The sequence below is a fragment of the Podarcis pityusensis genome (genome assembly GCF_964106645.2).
Source record: "Podarcis pityusensis genome assembly, chromosome: 4".
Lineage (NCBI taxonomy): Eukaryota > Metazoa > Chordata > Lepidosauria > Squamata > Lacertidae > Podarcis > Podarcis pityusensis.
The window spans coordinates 33,034,240-33,052,008 of NC_138027.1; the positions used below are offsets into that span (position 1 = coordinate 33,034,240).

The 17,769-nt window shown below is 43.6% G+C and overlaps 1 protein-coding gene across 2 annotated transcripts in view; it reads left to right on the forward strand.

The window, feature by feature from the left end:
* Nucleotides 1–3,515: 3,515 nt before the first annotated feature.
* Nucleotides 3,516–17,769, forward strand: part of CCDC80 (coiled-coil domain containing 80) — a 44,413-nt gene continuing 30,159 nt past the window's right edge. The window contains exons 1-5 of one of the 2 annotated variants that reach the window (XM_081003380.1): nucleotides 3,516–4,281; nucleotides 4,777–6,644; nucleotides 13,065–13,221; nucleotides 15,308–15,444; nucleotides 16,348–16,496. In XM_081003380.1, coding sequence (XP_080859506.1) covers nucleotides 4,788–6,644; nucleotides 13,065–13,221; nucleotides 15,308–15,444; nucleotides 16,348–16,496 — 2,300 coding nt within the window. In that variant the 5' untranslated portion in view covers nucleotides 3,516–4,281; nucleotides 4,777–4,787. The remainder of the gene's footprint in view (nucleotides 4,282–4,776; nucleotides 6,645–13,064; nucleotides 13,222–15,307; nucleotides 15,445–16,347; nucleotides 16,497–17,769) is intronic. The other variant, XM_081003379.1, reaches the window with a different exon arrangement.

Here is a 17,769-nt window from a genome sequence, read left to right on the forward strand (position 1 = left end):
GCACACCTAGGGGCAGGTCTAGCCCACTCATGCATTTATACCAAATATCTGAAGAGGGTTATAACATGTGTAGAAGAGAAGCCCTGGCATGGGCATGAAAGGCACTCCTTGTGACTGTAGAGACAGAGGTACCAGAACAGCCCTATAAAAGAGGTTCATACTGGTGACTGCCAAATCAATATGTCACCATAAAGAAGCATTACGGAATGAAGAAGGATTCCACGGAGTTGTCTGCCATTCAGCCCAATTCATAAACCAGTTAAGTGTTTGGATTTACCTAATGTACAGCACAGTCCTGTGCATGTGCACTTGGAAGGCCTTCCTGAGTTCAAAATGGTTTGTTCCTTCTGTGTTAGATTGCTCTCTGAACTCAAGGGGACTGGGCTGCTGAAAGCCTAGGTGCCTAGATTTGAAAATTTCAGCCATGTTCCTAAAATGAAAAATGGCTCCCCCCCCCCACATTGATTCACATTTTATTATGCCTTTGTGTTCTTCCCCCTTTGCACAGATAAAATATGCATACAGTTACATCTCCTTCATAGATACCATGTTCAATGTGTGGCGAACGTTCCTAACAGCCCTGGCCAAGAGACATTTTGTTCTCCTTGGCTGACGTCATGCTTCCAGATGTCAAACAGACGCCAAGGAAGAATTATGTCCGTGTGCACTCATGCCAGCAAGTACAGCAACGTGGACAAAAATGGGTGCTGAAATCGGGGCGATAGAAGAAGAAGATAGAAGAAGGGCCCTCCTGGATCCATCCAGAGGCCCATTGAGTTCAGCATCCTGTTCTCACAGTGGCCAAACAGATGCCTATGGAAAGCCCATAAACAGAACCTGAGCACAACATAAACTCTCTCCACTTGTGAATCCCAGTAACCAGCATTCAGAGGTATTCTGCCTCCAACAGTGGAGGTAGAATATAACCATTGTGTCTCACAGCCACTGATAGTTTTATCCTCCATCTCTACTTCTGGCGGGAGAGAATTCCATAGTTGAACTTTGTGCTGTGTGGAAAAGGACTTTCTGTTTTGGCATGAACATATGCCAAGAATGCCCAGGTATTTGCAACAATGTGCTATGCAAGATGAATCTGCCATATTTTAGATATTAGCTTGTCAAGAAAGTGAGGTTTTCTTTACAAAATATAATGTCAAAGTCCTATATCTGAAACAGCTTATACAGCAGGCCATTGCTCTTCTTCATACATTAAATGCTGATGATTCAGTTGGGTCAGAGAATATTCTCTTTAGTAACATAAAAATATGTGGTGGAATTTGGGCAACCTGGAGGGGAGGATTCTGTTTCCTTTACATCCAAAGGGCACTCTCATTTCTTGAACACAGTGATATGAATGAGTATGTATATATTATTATTATTAACTGAACTGAGACAGATCTCCAACTATTTCATTTCCACAAATGAACTTGTCCTCTCTGGGTTGTTGTTGTCGTTTAGTTGTGTCCGACTCTTCGTGACCCCATGGACCAGAGCACGCCGGGCACTCCTCTCTTCCACTGCCTCCCGCAGTTTGGTCAAACGCATGTTCATAGCTTCGAGAACACTGTCCAACCATCTCGTCCTCTGTCATCCCCTTCTCCTTGAGCCTTCAATCTTTCCCAACATCAGGCACATCTTTTCCAGGGAGTCTTCTCTTCTCATGAGGTGGTCAAAGTATTAGAGCCTCAGCTTCAGAATCTGTCCTTCCAGTGAGCACTCAGGGCTGATTTCCCTAAGAATGGATAGGTTTGATCTTCTTGCAGTCCATCCTCTCCCGGTACCATCACCTGTTTATTATTTTATTTTATTCATTTACTAAATTTCTATACTGCTCTTTATTCAAGGATCTCAGGGCAGTTTGCAGTCATGTGCTTTAAATGTGTGGTGTGGCTGTGATTTAAAAGCAAAGACAACATTTGGGTTAAAGATCTGCTACAAAAGCATAACTGTCCTACTATATTTGATCAACTGGTCATTGTAAACTTCAGGAGATGCAGTGTGAGAAATGTGAGGCTATGCAATGAATTGTGCCTTTGGGCCAAATTAGATAGTCACTTAATAACTTAATAGATACCAAACGGCGTTTCCATGTGCTCTGGTTTCCGTCACAGTGTTCTGTTGCATCAGAAGCAGTTTAGTCATGCTGGCCACATGACCCGGAAAGCTGTCTGTGGACAAATACTAGTTCCCTCAGCCTGAAAGCAAGATGAGCGCCACAACCCCATAGTCGCCTTTGACTGGACCTAACTGTCCAGGGGTCCTTTACCTTTACCTTTTACATACCATGTAGTTATATATCTTCTTTTTCCTTAATTAATTTCAGACAGCGGGAGGATTCTTACTGAGAAGGCAGTACTCAGGGAAAGGGAGCTTATCTCTTTACTTTCATACTGCAGTCAGAATGGATATTGCCACCCTGTGCAACTAGGAGTCTTAGAACAAAAGTGTGCCCCCAAAATGTAATGTGTGGGTGAGACTGACATGTGCATAACCTCTGAAACAGCCAGTACACATTGTATGTGCATATACTCTGTATGTGTGACTGAAGATCAAGAATGAGCATTATATGTGCAGTTTATACTTGTGTGAGCTTGTACACATCCATAAGGGTGAAGCCAGTGACTTTGTGTCCCCCACTCTATGTGCATAACATATTGGACTGAGATCACAGAGAACCATGTTCATATCACTTAGTCATGACCATTCAGTGGTTGACCTTGGACCTAACCTGCCTCACAGGGTTGTTGTGAGGGTAAAATGGGAGAAGGAGCCGCACATCCCACCTTGAATTCTTTGAAGGACAATAAAGTGCATACTCTGACTGTGTCCATGCTCCCGTTTGCACTGCACCCAGTGTGCTCCTGCTGCTAGTTTGGGAAGTAATGCTCGCACACTGTCAGCCACACAGTACGTGCCTGTCAATCTTGCCATTTCTTGTGGGTTCCCCGACTTTTATTGGAATTTAATCAAATAATGATCTAGTTGCATTTTAAGCCTGTAGTGTGCGCACAGCCCATGCCTGAAATCTACAGAGTGTCATATTGAAGTATGAAAAGTTCCATGTACACAGCACAGCTTTGCCTTGTAGGGTCTGCAAGCCAAACATGAGGCCTGCATTTCCACAAAACAATCTGGAAAGGGAAATTTGTTTAAAAAAACACACCGAGTGATCTAGTGTTACTTCTCAGGAAAAGAAAGCAATATACTAAAAAAAAAAAAAAAAAAAAAAGACATAAAGAAAGCAACATGTTTTTGTCTTTGAAAAACTGACATTCTTTTGAACACAGGTGAGGTGAGGACAATATGTTACTTAGTTTTTTTAAGCCGTGGGTCCACTTTTCAAACATGAAAGGACAGAGGAGGGAGATTCGGCAATGGAGCCAAAAGTGCTGAAAGAGTTAAGGTCTCAACCACCCTGTTCCAAAAAGTGATTGATGATGGTGATGTGTAACATTTCAGCTGCTCCCCCACCCCCCCAAAAAAACCCTCCCTCCTCTCTCCTTCGAAAGTGTGCGGAAGTGGGAAAAGGAGGCAATGTTCTGTTGATCTGTTAAACCGAAGCTCCCTCTGCCTCTCTTATTTCCAGTGGCTGAAACTGTTGTTTCATTTTGGGTTGGAGCTGGCCCGAAGTTATCCTGACATTTCTGGGAGGAGATCCAAAAAAGTGGTTTTGGAGGTGGGGGGGGGGGGGAGGAGGAGGAAAAATAGAGGATAGGGAGAGGGAAGATTAGGAAAGGAGAGCAAGGTGAGGAGAAAGTCTTTCCTCAGTATCACATTTGTGCGGGTGTTTGGATTTTGCCTGGAAAATCTATTAGCCTTGATGCTTTGTCTCTCTGGAGAGAGACAAAGGAGCTGCACTCCACGGAGGAGGAGGAGGAGGAGGGCATTGATGGGGAAGTTTGTGGGACTCTAAAAAGAGGGGGAAAGAGCACAGAGCTCCAGCAATAGCAGCAATTCTAACATCAGAGAAATGTGCCTCTGTGTGGCTGCCTCCTGAAAAGAAAAGGGGGGGAAAAGTCAGAACTGAGGCTAGATGGAGAAAAGCAAAGACCCTTTAGAAAAATCCCTTTCATTGCACCCAGCTTGGTGAAGAAAGTGAAAAGAGAAAGAAAGGGGAAAGCAGGAGGGAAGGGAGCCATCGTGAACTGGACATTGCCTGGAGCCCGTTTTGTGTAGCAGAAAAACTGCCGAGCTGCCTACAGCAGATCTACATGGCAAAGCCCTCAGTCTAAAAGAAGGCTCCGAGAGAATCACTTCTTGAAAGGAGAGTTTCCCGGAAGGGTAAGTTTTGACACTGCTCTGCAACTATTGAGGGACAAGCTGACATTTGTGTATGTATATGTGTATTAAATGTGTGGGCAGATGCATGTGCGGAGGCAGATGTTTGAACAGATCCCATTGCTGATTATCTCAGTCGTTTCTCAGCCTATGTTTTCTTGAAATGAAATTTCCACACTGCTCCAGTGTGAACACCATAAAGATAGCGGCAAACCGTCCTAATCTGATACGCAAGCTGGCCAATCTCCCTTCTTTGAGAGAGAGAAACTAGAGAATGCTGTTCTCTATATATTCGTGCCTATGTTAAGAGTGGAGTTCCATCTAAAATGGAAAAGGGGGGCAAATTTGGAGGGTGCTGATTCTCAGAAATGTTGAAGGAAGTTCAAAGCATCTAAGAAAGATTAGGAAAATTTCTCAGGAAGGAAAGTGTTTTTGCAGTCTATATGAATACCCAGTATGGTCATTAACACTTGTCCCCATCTTCTTTTATTTTTAAAGTCAATCCCACAATGAAGTGGGCACCGGTTGTGAGTTTAACTGTGCTGTGGGCTGCGTGGCTAGTGTGTGGCATGGAAAAGCCATTGAGGCAAGCTGACAGAGGGAGGCATGGAGTTAGGAGAGTGCCTCTGGCCTATAGGGGCAGTAGCAAATCAGCTGCACAGACGAGGAGAGCTGGTGTGTCCCACAGACTTTTAAGCCCTTCTGGGAGGTTTCCTCAACGTCCTCTTGTCAAAAGGGATTCTTTGGAACCAAAAAGGCCACAAGCAGCCCCTCTAGAAGATGACTCCCGTGCCCAGGTGAAGACTGGTGGGACTAAAGTACGGCTGACACAAAGACCTAAGGTGGAAATGGTTAGGGATGAAGGGCCATCCACTGCGTTTCGATCGCGCACAGTGCGTTTTCCATCTGGGTCTAGTTCCCCCAACATTCTGGCTAGCTTTGCTGGGAAAAACAGAGTCTGGATTATCTCTGCTCCTCATGCCTCTGATGGCTATTACCGGCTCATGATGAGCCTTCTGAAGGATGATGTCTATTGTGAACTGGCCGAGAGGCATGTCCAGCAGATTGTCTTGTTCCATGAGGAGGGCGAAGAGGCAGGGACAGTCAGGAAGATAACCACGGAAGGGAAAATCCTGGAACAACCACTGGATCCCAGCCTCATTTCCAAACTCATGAACTTTCTGAAGCTGGAGAAGGGCAAATTTGGCATGGTGCTGCTAAAGAAGACATTGCAAGTAGAGGAACGGTACCCTTATCCAGTTAGGCTGGAGGCCATCTATGAAGTCATTGACCAGAGTCCCATCAGGAAAATTGAGAAAATAAGGCAAAAAGGCTTCATCCAGAAATGCAAAGCTGCTGGGACAGAGGGCCGGGTTGTTGAGGAAGGCAACAATGGTGCTAGTGTCACTAGGGCAACACCAGGTAGTGGACATGTCCAACCAGTATCCAGGAAAGAAGAAACAAGGAAAAGCATTGTGCAGCCAACACGGGTTAAAACTGTGAAGAAGTTTTCGACAACCACACTGTCTCCCCCTCCAACTAGGGCGCCGACTCTTCCTCCCACAACTCTCAGGCCAATCACCAGAATGATGACAATAGCAAGCAGGCCTACAACCACCACCACCACCACTGTGCCGACTACACAGAGAACTTGGACCACAAAATCACACAGCTTGCTTCCCACAACTCCTGAGATGACTGACGCTCGGGTGACAGAGAGTTTCTCCTCCCCTGTATGGAAAGAGAATCGCAGAGAAAGGAATCCAGCCCACACACAGAGGCAACAGACCACCACAAGGAGACCCAGCAAAACCACTCATTATGACACTCATTCAGAGGTCCCAACAGCCACCTCGGAGCATCCCACGAGAGCAAGTGCCGGACGATACAGAGACAACCGCACAGACCGGAAGGACTATAACAGTCGAGGTTCCAGTGTCACAGCAGGCCAGCACAAGCCTGCTAAAAGCAAACCACCTAAAAAGAAAGCCCAAGAGAAAATACTGAGCAATGAATACGAGGATAAATACGACTCAGGACAGCCTGCTGTTCCTCGCTTAGAGGAAAATGTTCCAGCGGGACATATCCCACCAAAGAAAGGGAAAGATCCAAGGAAACATGACCGCTTAGATAAACCTGAGAAGAAGAAGAAAGAAAGATCAGAGAAGAAAAACGAGAAACAGGCCAAGAAGGACAAAGCTGAAAAGAAAAACAAGCAAGAGAAAGAGCGCAACAAGAAAAACAAGAAAGGAAGCAAAGCGGACAGCGAGGGAGTCCTGAAGTCCAATGCCAAGCCTTTCACGCAAACCCCCAGGAAATCTGTGACAACACTTTTGGATTTATTTGAAGGCAGAAGACGTCTCCTGGTAAGTAGATTATACATGGGCATGCATCACTTAAGGTCAGTTCACAATTTAGGCTGCAATCCTAAACCCACTTACCTGGGAGTAATCCCCATTGAATTACATAGGACTTACTTCTGAGTACAATTGCACTGGAAGTTTCTTACTGAGGCCCTCTGTCTACCTTTATGTGTAGCAGACAAAGCAGGCAACCATCACACACTTCTGTCTCCTGAAAGCCTTGGGTGCCCATTTTTATTTATTTAAAACGCATCACTTGCTCTGGTGGCATCTCTTCGCCCCTAACTGCTTTCTGGGGAAAGCAGGTGATACCAGAGTGAGTTGAAAAGAAATTGACAAATCCTGCTGGAAGGTAGGACTCAATGTCAGCCCAGTTTTATGCAGCCCTTGGCCTGATTTCAGGATCCCTCTGCAAGCAGTCATTTCAGACCTCTGTCAAGAGTGATCTGTTCCTCCCACACTAGAGAGAGAAAGAAAGAGGGTGGCCCCACCCACTGTTGACTTCAACTCCTCCCACAGTCAGCAGATGGCCCCTGACAGATTTAGACTCCTGGACTGTGGCCCTGAAACACTGTTCAGTATCCCCATCACATGACAGGGAAGACGAACCCATGGCTCTCCAGATGTTGTTGGACTATCTCATATCTGACCATAGCCCATGATGGATGGGACTAATGATGGAGTTTGGTGACATCTGGAGGGCCACAGTTTCTCCACCTCTGCCAAATGATCTTTAGACTGTCCTGGGCATATTCCAAAGGCATAAAGCCTAATAATGTGATGTATGCCTTATAAGTCTCATAGGGCATATGATGCAACCTTTCTCAATCATGTGCAGAAGCTGCCAGAAACCTATAACTGGGGAGGTGAAGATGGTAGAATCTGTATTTGGCTAGTCCAGGGCTTAAAAGAAATCCAAATAAGGATGTGCTATGTTCAGCATGGTTGCGTTGTCACTGTTTTCATATATATTTGAACTCATAGCTCTTCCAGTTGACATCTGTTCACAGTAATGCTGATAACTTCTGGGTTTCAGAACCAAGCCAACTGTTTTTGGCACTTTTCCTGGGCAGGAACATAATGCATTTGCAAACATATCCCTTACAAAGTTGTTGGTGAGATGCACAGAGTTGCCTTTCTCTTAAGTAGAACAGCTTGTGATGAGCTTCTGAACCTTAAAAGCAGCACAACGTGGCTTTGTATCTCCAGAATTTAATAACTTCACATATTATTAGCCGGCTCCTCTCTGAAATCCTTTGACAGAGGACACAAAGCAATATGCTCAGATGTTTTCCTTGGCAGGAGGAATTCAGCTTGAAGGCATAGTGTGACAATTCAGACACCCTTCATAGGCCACATTTTTCATACACAGTAATCTCCATGAAACAAAAAGCATCTACATTACATCTCTTAAGTGTACAACATTTGTTTTGTTTGCCACAAAGTATAATGATTAGGAAACCATGCAATATAATGTGTGGCCCATAGCCTTTGGTAAAGAAAAGTTCCTTATTTTTGTGTGCGTGCCATATTCCCCTGAATGCTTACAGAGAAGTAAATGCAACTTGGTTGCAATGTGGCTTACTTCCAGGTAAGTGTGTACATGTTTTCAGCTTTACAGCACATACCTAGGGCATGCTGGCTGAGAAGTAAATTCCACTTAGTTCGATAGGATTTACTCCAAGGGCATAGGATTGCAGCCTTAGTGTGTCTTCCTTCTGCATATTAACCTGCTTAGCTGTTTGGTATAAATAACTGCTTGAGTTCTTTCATTTTGAGGGTGAATGCTTCTCCCAGATCTTAATTAATTAATTGGTTGATTAATTGTGATAATGATAATAATAATGATAATAAGAATAATACCTGGGTTGTGCAAGGTCAGCTTTCTCTGTTGCTTGCAAAAAGGAATTAAGCAGCATGTACAAAAAAAAAAGTTTTAAAGCAAAGTTTACGGCAGAGCAATGGCAGGTTATGCCCTGATGAAGCATCATTTCAGGTATGAGGAATACATACAGGAGTGTTTGTGTGCCTTTAATGAGGTGCTAACTTTTATGGAAAGAAATTAGTGGCAGGACAGGGTGAGGTCAGGATGAGATCAGGATGATAGTTAACGGGATAAGCAGAGATATAGAATTGTAGAGTTGGAAGGGACCACGAGGGTCATCTAGTCCAACCGCCTGCAATGCAGGAATATTTTGCCCAACGTGGAGCTTGAACCCACAATCCTGATATTAAGAGTCTCATGCTCAACTGACTAACATATAAAAAGCAGATTGCACTGACACTATAAGTAGATGAGACGAATGCTCTCATATTGCTCTTAAGATGCCTACAGAGAAACATTGCAAAGCAGAGCCACTGTTCAGGTGGTCAAAATCAGGTGCATCCACGACTATGATTTCTTAGCATGTGTTGGGTACTGAGGTCTATTCCACCAGTGAAAGCCCTGATTACTGTCCCATACATGGATTTGCCTCTTAATGAAGCATGCGCCTGTGAGTGGATTTAAACTATAAGCCTTGTTTGCAAATGCAGCACCAACCATACATTTATTATTCTTATTGATTTACTTTGCAAACTGTTTAGACCACTTAAATATGAAAATATCCAAGCAATGTTTTGGAGGGGGGTTGGCGGGTGGAGAGAGCCTTGTGCCTTAAAGGTGCTTTCAATGTATTGTGAATTTACAGGCAACTTTCTTTCTAGCATTGTTTCAACCAAAGCAATCAATATTTCTTTTCAAAGTGTAGCAGATTAGAAAATGTAACCTAATCTTCATAGTTTGACCTTCATAGTGAAGTCCTAATACTTAGCAGGTTATGGTGGTTTAGATTTAGGGAAAGTCCTTGATCAAAGCAGAGAAGAGATGCCAGCTGACCAGGACATAATGTCTTGGGCTGTTTGCTATGTCTTGGCCTGCTCCTGTGACGTCAACAGCAGCCAGATTTGTAGAAATTTTCAAGATAAACTTTTTAATGGTATGGAGACATTCAAGGTCCTGTTAAAGAAACAGAAGCAAGAGCCAACTCTGAAATCTAGACTTATCACTGGCTTTGACTTCCTGACTTCCACCTACTGTTTGTGTCTGTGGTTTTGCTTCAGGCCCATCTGTTTTGGCTCAGTTAGGTTGCTTTTGTTTGCTACTCTGCGGTGTGGAAGTGCAGTCTGAAAACCTGAGTTCATCCCCACAGAGGATGCAGCCAGTCTGCATGTATAACATATACTAAAATTAACCCCCTGCATGAACAGGCCTCCCCACATTTTTTTAAAAAAGAGTGAAATATACAAGTATTTGCTTACAAAACAGCTGCTCAATGTGAGTAGGGGAAATTGGGATTACTATGGAGCGGGGAGCAACAGGGGGGGAAGGCTTAACTCTCCCAATGCTGTGGCCCTGGTCTAAAATCAGGGTCTTCAGTTGCAGTATTTAGCCTTTTTTAAAAAACAAAACAAAAAACCGTGGTAGGTGTAAGCAACAAATAATCTCCTGCTATCACTTTTGAGGTAGGAACTGGAGAGAAATACAATTTTGTTTGTGTTGTAATGCGAGACTACCCAACTTGAACCAAGGAATGGTGGCACTGCAGACCTGATCTCCCAGCACCACTTATCAAGATGATATAGGGTACTGTAGGGCAGTAGCAAGTTTGGGGTGATGTGGGTGCACCAGCAGAAACAATCTGGTGCTGCTACCAGTGCATGTGCACCACGCAGACCTCACTGCTACTCTGCATACACACTGTCTCGGTAGGCAGCGGCAAAATGGCACCAGGAGGCTAAGTCCATGGCAGGACAGCCCCCACACTTCCTGACTGCTCCTGCCTGGAGGGAAGATAGGATATAAATGTAAATAATTGTTGGGTTGGATCAGACTTAGTCATAGATGTATTGAAATCAATGGTACTTAAGATAATCATGGCTAATTTAAGCCCCACTGAAACCCAGCCAGATGGGCGGGGTATAAATAATCAATTATTATTAATGGATCTGTACTTCAATATGACTAAGTCTAGATCTGACCCATTATATTGGATCTCTTGCTAAGGGCTGTGTGTGTATGAAGCAGTGGCAGTTCTGAGGCTTGAATTTGGCGACTTCAAGCCTGGAGGCAGAAGCTTCCACTTCATACCTCTAGAAGTTCAAGGAAACTATGAAAGTTCAGGAATTTTAAGGTGGTGTTGTCACAAAATGGCCTCTCGCCTTTGTTGGCTGTAATCAAGGTAATCCATGACTTCATCAGCCTTTAGCTGCCCAAACCCTGCTCATTTTGTTTCTTCTGTTCCTGTCCATTCAAGTCCATTTCCATGTTCTGTGCTATTGGCTGCCTTCTGGATACTGACCTTTGCCTGACCATGGTGCAATTGCTTAGAGAGCCTTCAGGAATGATAATTAAATAGACCCCTCAGGCATTACTCAGATCCTGGCCTGCGACTCCTCATGCCTGAGTGCGTTCCCAATCAACAGCCAAGTTTCTGGCAGTGTACTACAATCTGATCCAGTCCTATGTAAATAAAAGGCAAACACCATTGGTTTGCTGCTGGGTGAGAAATTAAAACCAGCCACCACTTTTATCTAAAGTTCCAGTTGCAAAAGGTTGATAGTGTATTACCATATCGAACTGACTTAGCACAAGCACACAAGCAAGGGTGTTCCCAGTGAGGAGACTGTGGTGTTTCTCAAAGGTTAAGCAGTGGCTATTTCCCCCTGGAATTTCTGGCCTGCAGTAAGTTGCCACATAATGCAAAAAGCTAATTTTCTTTCTTTATATAAAAAAAAGTTTACATACTGCTGCAACATAAAGTTATATCACAGCGGTTTACAACATAAAACCAAACAATATAACCAGAAAAAGTTAAAAGTAATTTAAAAGCAAAACAAATTAAAAACAATCAACATTAGATCATTGTGTGGGGGTGTACTCTGAATTGCCTGCATACCCAGTGGTACAGGAAGTTTTCAGCAGGCCTTTAAAAGTTGGCACAGAAGGTGCCTGCTGAATCTCTATGGGCAGGGAGTTCCACAGGATGGAGCTAATGACACAAGGTTTGGTTTCTTGTTGTCAAACGAGCCGCACCAACACAGAAAATGATCTCTGAGGTATCCTGAACCCAAGTTGTTCAGGGCTTTGTAAATCAATACACCAACCCTGAATGTGGCTTGGTAGCAGGCAGGCGATTGTGACATATGTTGTCAGTGTTTACCTCAGTTAATAGTTTTCTGAAAGACCTCCCCCCCCTCCCCGCGGCTTCCACTGTGTACTTGAACAGTCACGTATAACACACCCTAAACTTATTTGCAACACGCTTAAGGCATTGTTTAATTGTTTTACATAGGAAATCTGGGGGCTGGCATAGGCATTGCATTTGCTAGGTGATCAGCATAGCGAATTTTGTCATCCCTTTTGGAAGCCATCACTGACATGCGGCAGGGGCAGAAAAACTCCCTCTGGCTTGGAGCTAAATATTCTACTGTGCACAGGGTGGAGGGCACTTCCCCCCAGAAAACTGGCCTTGAGGGGTCAGGGGACACTCTAGAGCAGTGGTTTTCAACCCTCGGGTGCCTTGATGATGGCCAGGGGTACCACGGGCAACACTAGCCTCTGTCCCTCTTTCCTTCTCTCCCTCCTCTGATGCCCTCTCACATCTCTGCCTCCCAAAGGCTTGCACAGCTGTTCGTTGCGGCAGCCCTGGCTACAAGCTCCTCAGGCAAATAATGCCTCTGGGGCTGGCCAGGGGGTGCTTCCCAGGCCCCTGTGGGGCAGTGTAAGGAGGCCCCTCTCTTTGGGGCGGGGGGGGCAGCTCGGAGACCAATGGAAGCAGTTGTGGCTGCCCAGAGGACTCTCAAGGAGAGGGGAGATGAGGCTGAGGGAACACTCCCCAAGGGAGGGTGTTCGAAAAGGGGTGAGGGGCTGCCAGCTCTGCAGGCAAGGGGTGACATAACTGGGTTCCTGAGCCCACAGGGGTGCCGCAGAAAGAATGTAGTTGGTCAAGGGAGCCGTGGGCCCAAAAAGGTTGAAAACCTCTGCTCTAGAGTGTTTTGGGGGGACTTTTTTGCTGGGGAGGGTATGGCCACACACATGCATAAGTGCAGCTTTGGATAAAAGCATATGTAATTAGCTCTGACTCATATGGTGAGCTGAGAGTTGCATTAAACATTCTAGATGGGAGGATAGAAGCAGATCCCTCTGGCAAATATATTATGTAGGCCAGGCCTCAGGGCTGCATCCAGTGCTAGTCCTACTCAGAGGAGGCCCATTGAAATTAAAGACCAACTTAGGCTCATTATTTGGTCTACTCTGAGTAGGGCTAGCATTATATACAGCCCATTGTCTATGAGTTGTTGTGAAAACTATGTATGACTTCCGATACTAACACGGTTCAAAAACCAACAACCTAAACCTTCTGTTCTCTGTCATCTTCCTAGCTGATCACAACTCCCAAGATTGACAGCACCATGTATGTGCAACAGAGAGATGAGTATCTGGAGAGCTTTTGCAAAATGGCAACTAGAAAAATCTCAGTGATCACCATCTCTGGCACCGTGAACAACAGCCGCATGAAGATTGACCACTTCCAGCTAGGTTGAAAATCCTTTCCTTTAATTTCTTTCTGGGCAATAGAGGCATGGAACTAGTGCTCTTTTTTAAAAAAAGAAATCAAAAACCCTGAGAGTCGCTTTGTGGTAATATGGTTCTTCCCTCTCCCACCCTTTGTATTTGCATAGTTGGTATTTCCCCCGTTTGGTTTTCCATGGCAAAAAGTTCAAATAGTTGGAGCATCACTGTGCTGATCTATCAAGTCAATGAAACAGCAGAAAGCAGAGAATTGTGACCTGGCCCTGCCATAAGCCAGGAAGTCATTTGGTTCAAGACTAGGAACATCTCCTGTCTGCAGATCTTTGTATATTAGTCCCTTTCAGGTGTTTATTTATTCCTAGAGCGGCTACTGGGCTGTCCACATGGCCTCCTCCACATCTGACCTTGTCATGAGTGGAAAGTTCTGAAGATGCATTCAGCTAAACATGGCATTTGGCTTTCCTGTGACCAAGAGCCCTCTGTGATGTAGGTTCCCAGTTACAGGGAGGACTGTAAGCCCATTCAGAAGAATGTGCTTACAATCCCCTTCAGACCTTCCCACTCTCAGTTGAGGAAGGGGGTGGCATGTGTGACCTATGGACAGAATAAAGATGAACACCTAAATAGGGTTTTTTATTCTGCTCATATGCTCAGTGTCTAGCTTATTTTGCAGGTCTTTGGTTATAGGCTCATATTATCTAACACACACAAACCTGACTGGCTAGTGTTAAAAAAAGAAGTAATTGACCTTTGTCCATGTGTTCACACTTGTCATTCAGTGAACCTTACATTCTTGCTGTGAAACAATGACAATTTTATAAAGTTAAAACTTAGACATGTTGGATTGGTTTTGTATGAAACCAATACAACAATAACAATAAACTAATAAAATTCACATTGAGGCAAAGTTCATTTGTCATGAGTCTTTGGAAAGTTTGATAGTTTAATTGCAGTATAACCTCATTTATCTGAATAGTTTAGATGGTAACCTAAAGATTCACGTGCTCTTAAGTATTCCTGTTTACAGAGGAGTGCATGAAATAGTGCAGAAATTGATATTTAGCTGTAAAAGCAGATTTGGGCTACCGTTGAATGCTTTTGAAATTGCATTCATGTAGGTTGTTACAGATGCAGCCTTTCTTCATAATCATAATGTTTCAAAATATACTGATTTCCTAATATTTCCAAGTATTGGATTTGGACTGCTCCTTGGGTGTTCCTCTTTGCAGGGGAGAATTACACCACAGGAGTTCTTTTTTCAGGCCGTGAGGGTCTGAGAAAGAATGAATGATGAGGACGCTTTATACAGATATATATAAAGTTTTTTGATATCTTATTCATGGGCAAGAGCTGCACTGCTGTGTAAACATAAACAAACAAGCATACTTGGCCTCAATTAGTTTAAAGTGTCGAAACACCAACTTTGAATAGGGAACAGCAGGAGTTTAAAATAGATCCTGGAATTTAGCACCCCCATCCCATGAAATCTCTCACCAGTTCTCTCCCCCCCCCCCCATGGCATTTCTGGTTGGCTTACTCTATTTGGTTTCATCTTGTGGTATTAACTTGCATATTGTACAGAAGCCTTATAAAAGTGATTTGTGTAGTCTTGCCTTCATGGACTTACGCACCCTAAAGAAACCAAAACCTTAAGGAAGTAAACACTTTATACACCCTTGATTGATGTAAGTTTTGTACTGACAAACAGCACAATTCTATACAAATCAATGCAGAAATAAGATCCATTGAGTTCAGTTACACCTAACCCCAGGACAATGGGTACAGGGCTGCAACCTAAGTATCTAACATTATGTCTCTGGGTTGATGGTGTCAAGGTTCTCACTGGTCTCCCTTCTATTATTTGGGCTGTTTTGCATTAGCAGCTTCATATATGAATGTTGCTCAAAATGCTTGTTTAGGAAGAAGTAATGTTTTTTAAAACTTCACTCACTTCCCCGTCAAAAAGACTAAATCTTTTTGGTGGGTACGTCTGAACAGAAGGTGAACAGAAGAACTTTCCCCCTTCTTCCTTGCTGTTCAAAAGTGATTTAGGCTTGTTTGGCACTAATCTCCATGTTGTTTTCCTTTAAAGACAATGAGAAGCCCATGAAAGCGATAGAGGATGAAGCCCTCGTGGACCAGCGTCTCATCAATGAGCTGAGGAGAGAATATGGAATGACATACAATGACTTCTTCATGGTGCTAACTGACACTGATATGAGGGCCAAGGTAGGGAGAAGTATATTAGCCTGGGGCAGGAGAGATGCATGAGTGAGGATGAATCAGGACAGAGTGGGGCAAAAAACTGTGCTAGTACCTGAAGAGGCAAAAGAAGTTGAAGATGGTAGGAATCATGGAACCCAAATCCAGATGGTAGGAACCAGGGATTTTGGTGGGAAAATGCTCACTTGTATGCTTACAGCTCGTGGCATTAGGAATGGAGGAATAATTTGATTTTGGTTGCATTTTAATGAGAAACTACCTAATTCACACTTATTGAACCAATATAAAAGCCCAACATAATAATCCTTCAAAATCTGCACTTCTCCGAATATTGTAATGCAGTTCCTCAACCAAAACATGTTTACAAAAGTGCATATATTTGGAGAAAGTCTGCACAAAAATACAAATATATATATATATATATATATGGAGAAATTAACACTAAAATGCTGAGGAATTTCATGAAGATTTTCTAAAATGCAAGTTGCTACAGAAATGTGGAGAACTGAATTAAAGATTGGATGAACGAGAAACCAAAACTGACAGATTCATCCATTCCTTCATGGCATTCAGCTCCTACTACAGAATGATCCTGCAAAGTGACAGAAGGCACTCACTATAAAAAAATCTTCAGTAGCATGAACATGACTTTATTTACATATGATATTTAATTTATACTCAACCTTTATTTAATCATGGAACTCAAAATGGCAGACACAGAATTCCCCGACCAGAACCAGACCTGCTTCGCTCACGTGCTTTCAACCATGCCTGAGACCCATCAGTATTAATCTGTCAAGAAGAATGAAGCTGACAGTATAATGACATTGGCCATTAACTTTCAATGGGAAAGCAGATGTTAAGAGATTTGTTTGCCATCAAACCATTTCTCAATGTTTCCTTTTACAGCAATACTATGAAGTGCCCATAGCAATGAAGTCTGTTTTTGATTTGATTGACACCTTCCAATCACGTCTCAAAGATATGGAAAAGCAGAAACGTGACGGCATTACCTGCAAAGATGACAAGAAACAGTCCCTGGAAAACTTTTTGTCCAGGTATTTCCTAAAGCCCACCTGTGGCTATGAGAGCTCTTTAATAATGCAAATTGGTTTAATATTAAGCACTTGTTGAACATGTATTTTCCATTAACTGATTACTCTGGTCAAAAACTCGCAATCATCTTCGTAGTTGTTAATTCCAAAACAGAGAGGTGGTTGAGTTCAGACCTGTTTATTGTTTCCAACGAATATCCACTGAAATTAATAGACCTAAGTCATGTTCATTCACTTCAGTAGGTTTATTCATAGTAAGACTAGCATTGGATACAACCCTACGTTTCTGCCAATGGGGAAACCACACAATTTTGTTTGCAATTAAATATCTAGTAATTAAAGTTAGATACCTAATAATTAAAACTGAGCACAGAGTGAGGGAAGTACATTTAGAAATAACCACTTGTAAGAACATTTATAAATGGAAATATCTCCAAACATCATGTTTATTATCCTCACCTCCACCCCTACAAAATGGGCATTCACTGATTGTAATGGAGAAAGACCTCTCATTTTCTATGAGCATTGGCAGTACTAATTTGTTTTCTATAATTACCTCTCCCCCTGAATGAAACAGCAGGCAGCAGCATAATTTCTCAGCCATTGCTTCTCTGGGAAAAGCATTCAAAATAATGATGTTGATTGTTCTTAATTTGCATGTCAAGTCCCAGCAAAGTGAACAACCGGTGGTGCCGGGGGGGGGGGGGAGAGAAAACCCTCCAGCTTCAGAGAGGCAGGCTCCTAATTTGTCTCAAGTTAGAGAACCCAGTCTCAGACTCCAGTTCTAAACACACATGCTTGGGAGCACGTACCATTGATTTCGGTGGGATTAAACCACAGAGCCCAGGACTTGCTGATCAGAAGGTCGGCGGTTTGAATCCCCGCGACGGGGTGAGCTCCCATTGCTCGGTCCCTGCTCCTGCCAACCTAGCAGTTCAAAAGCATGTCAAAGTGCAAGTAGATAAATAGGTACCACTCTGGCGGGAAGGTAAACGGCGTTTCCGTGCGCTGCTCTGGTTCGCCAGAAGCAGCTTAGTCATGCTGGCCACATGACCCGGAAGCTGTACGCCAGCTCCCTCGGCCAATAAAGCGAGATGAGCGCCACAACCTCAGAGTCGGCCACGACTGGACCTAATGGTCAGGGGTCCCTTTACCTTTACCTAACCATGCATAGGACTATGTGGTAACAACTAATAAAATGACTAAGGGATTGTCAGGTTTAATGAATTGGGGGAGGAAGGAGAGGGAGCACACATACTGTTAAAGAAGGGAAAGG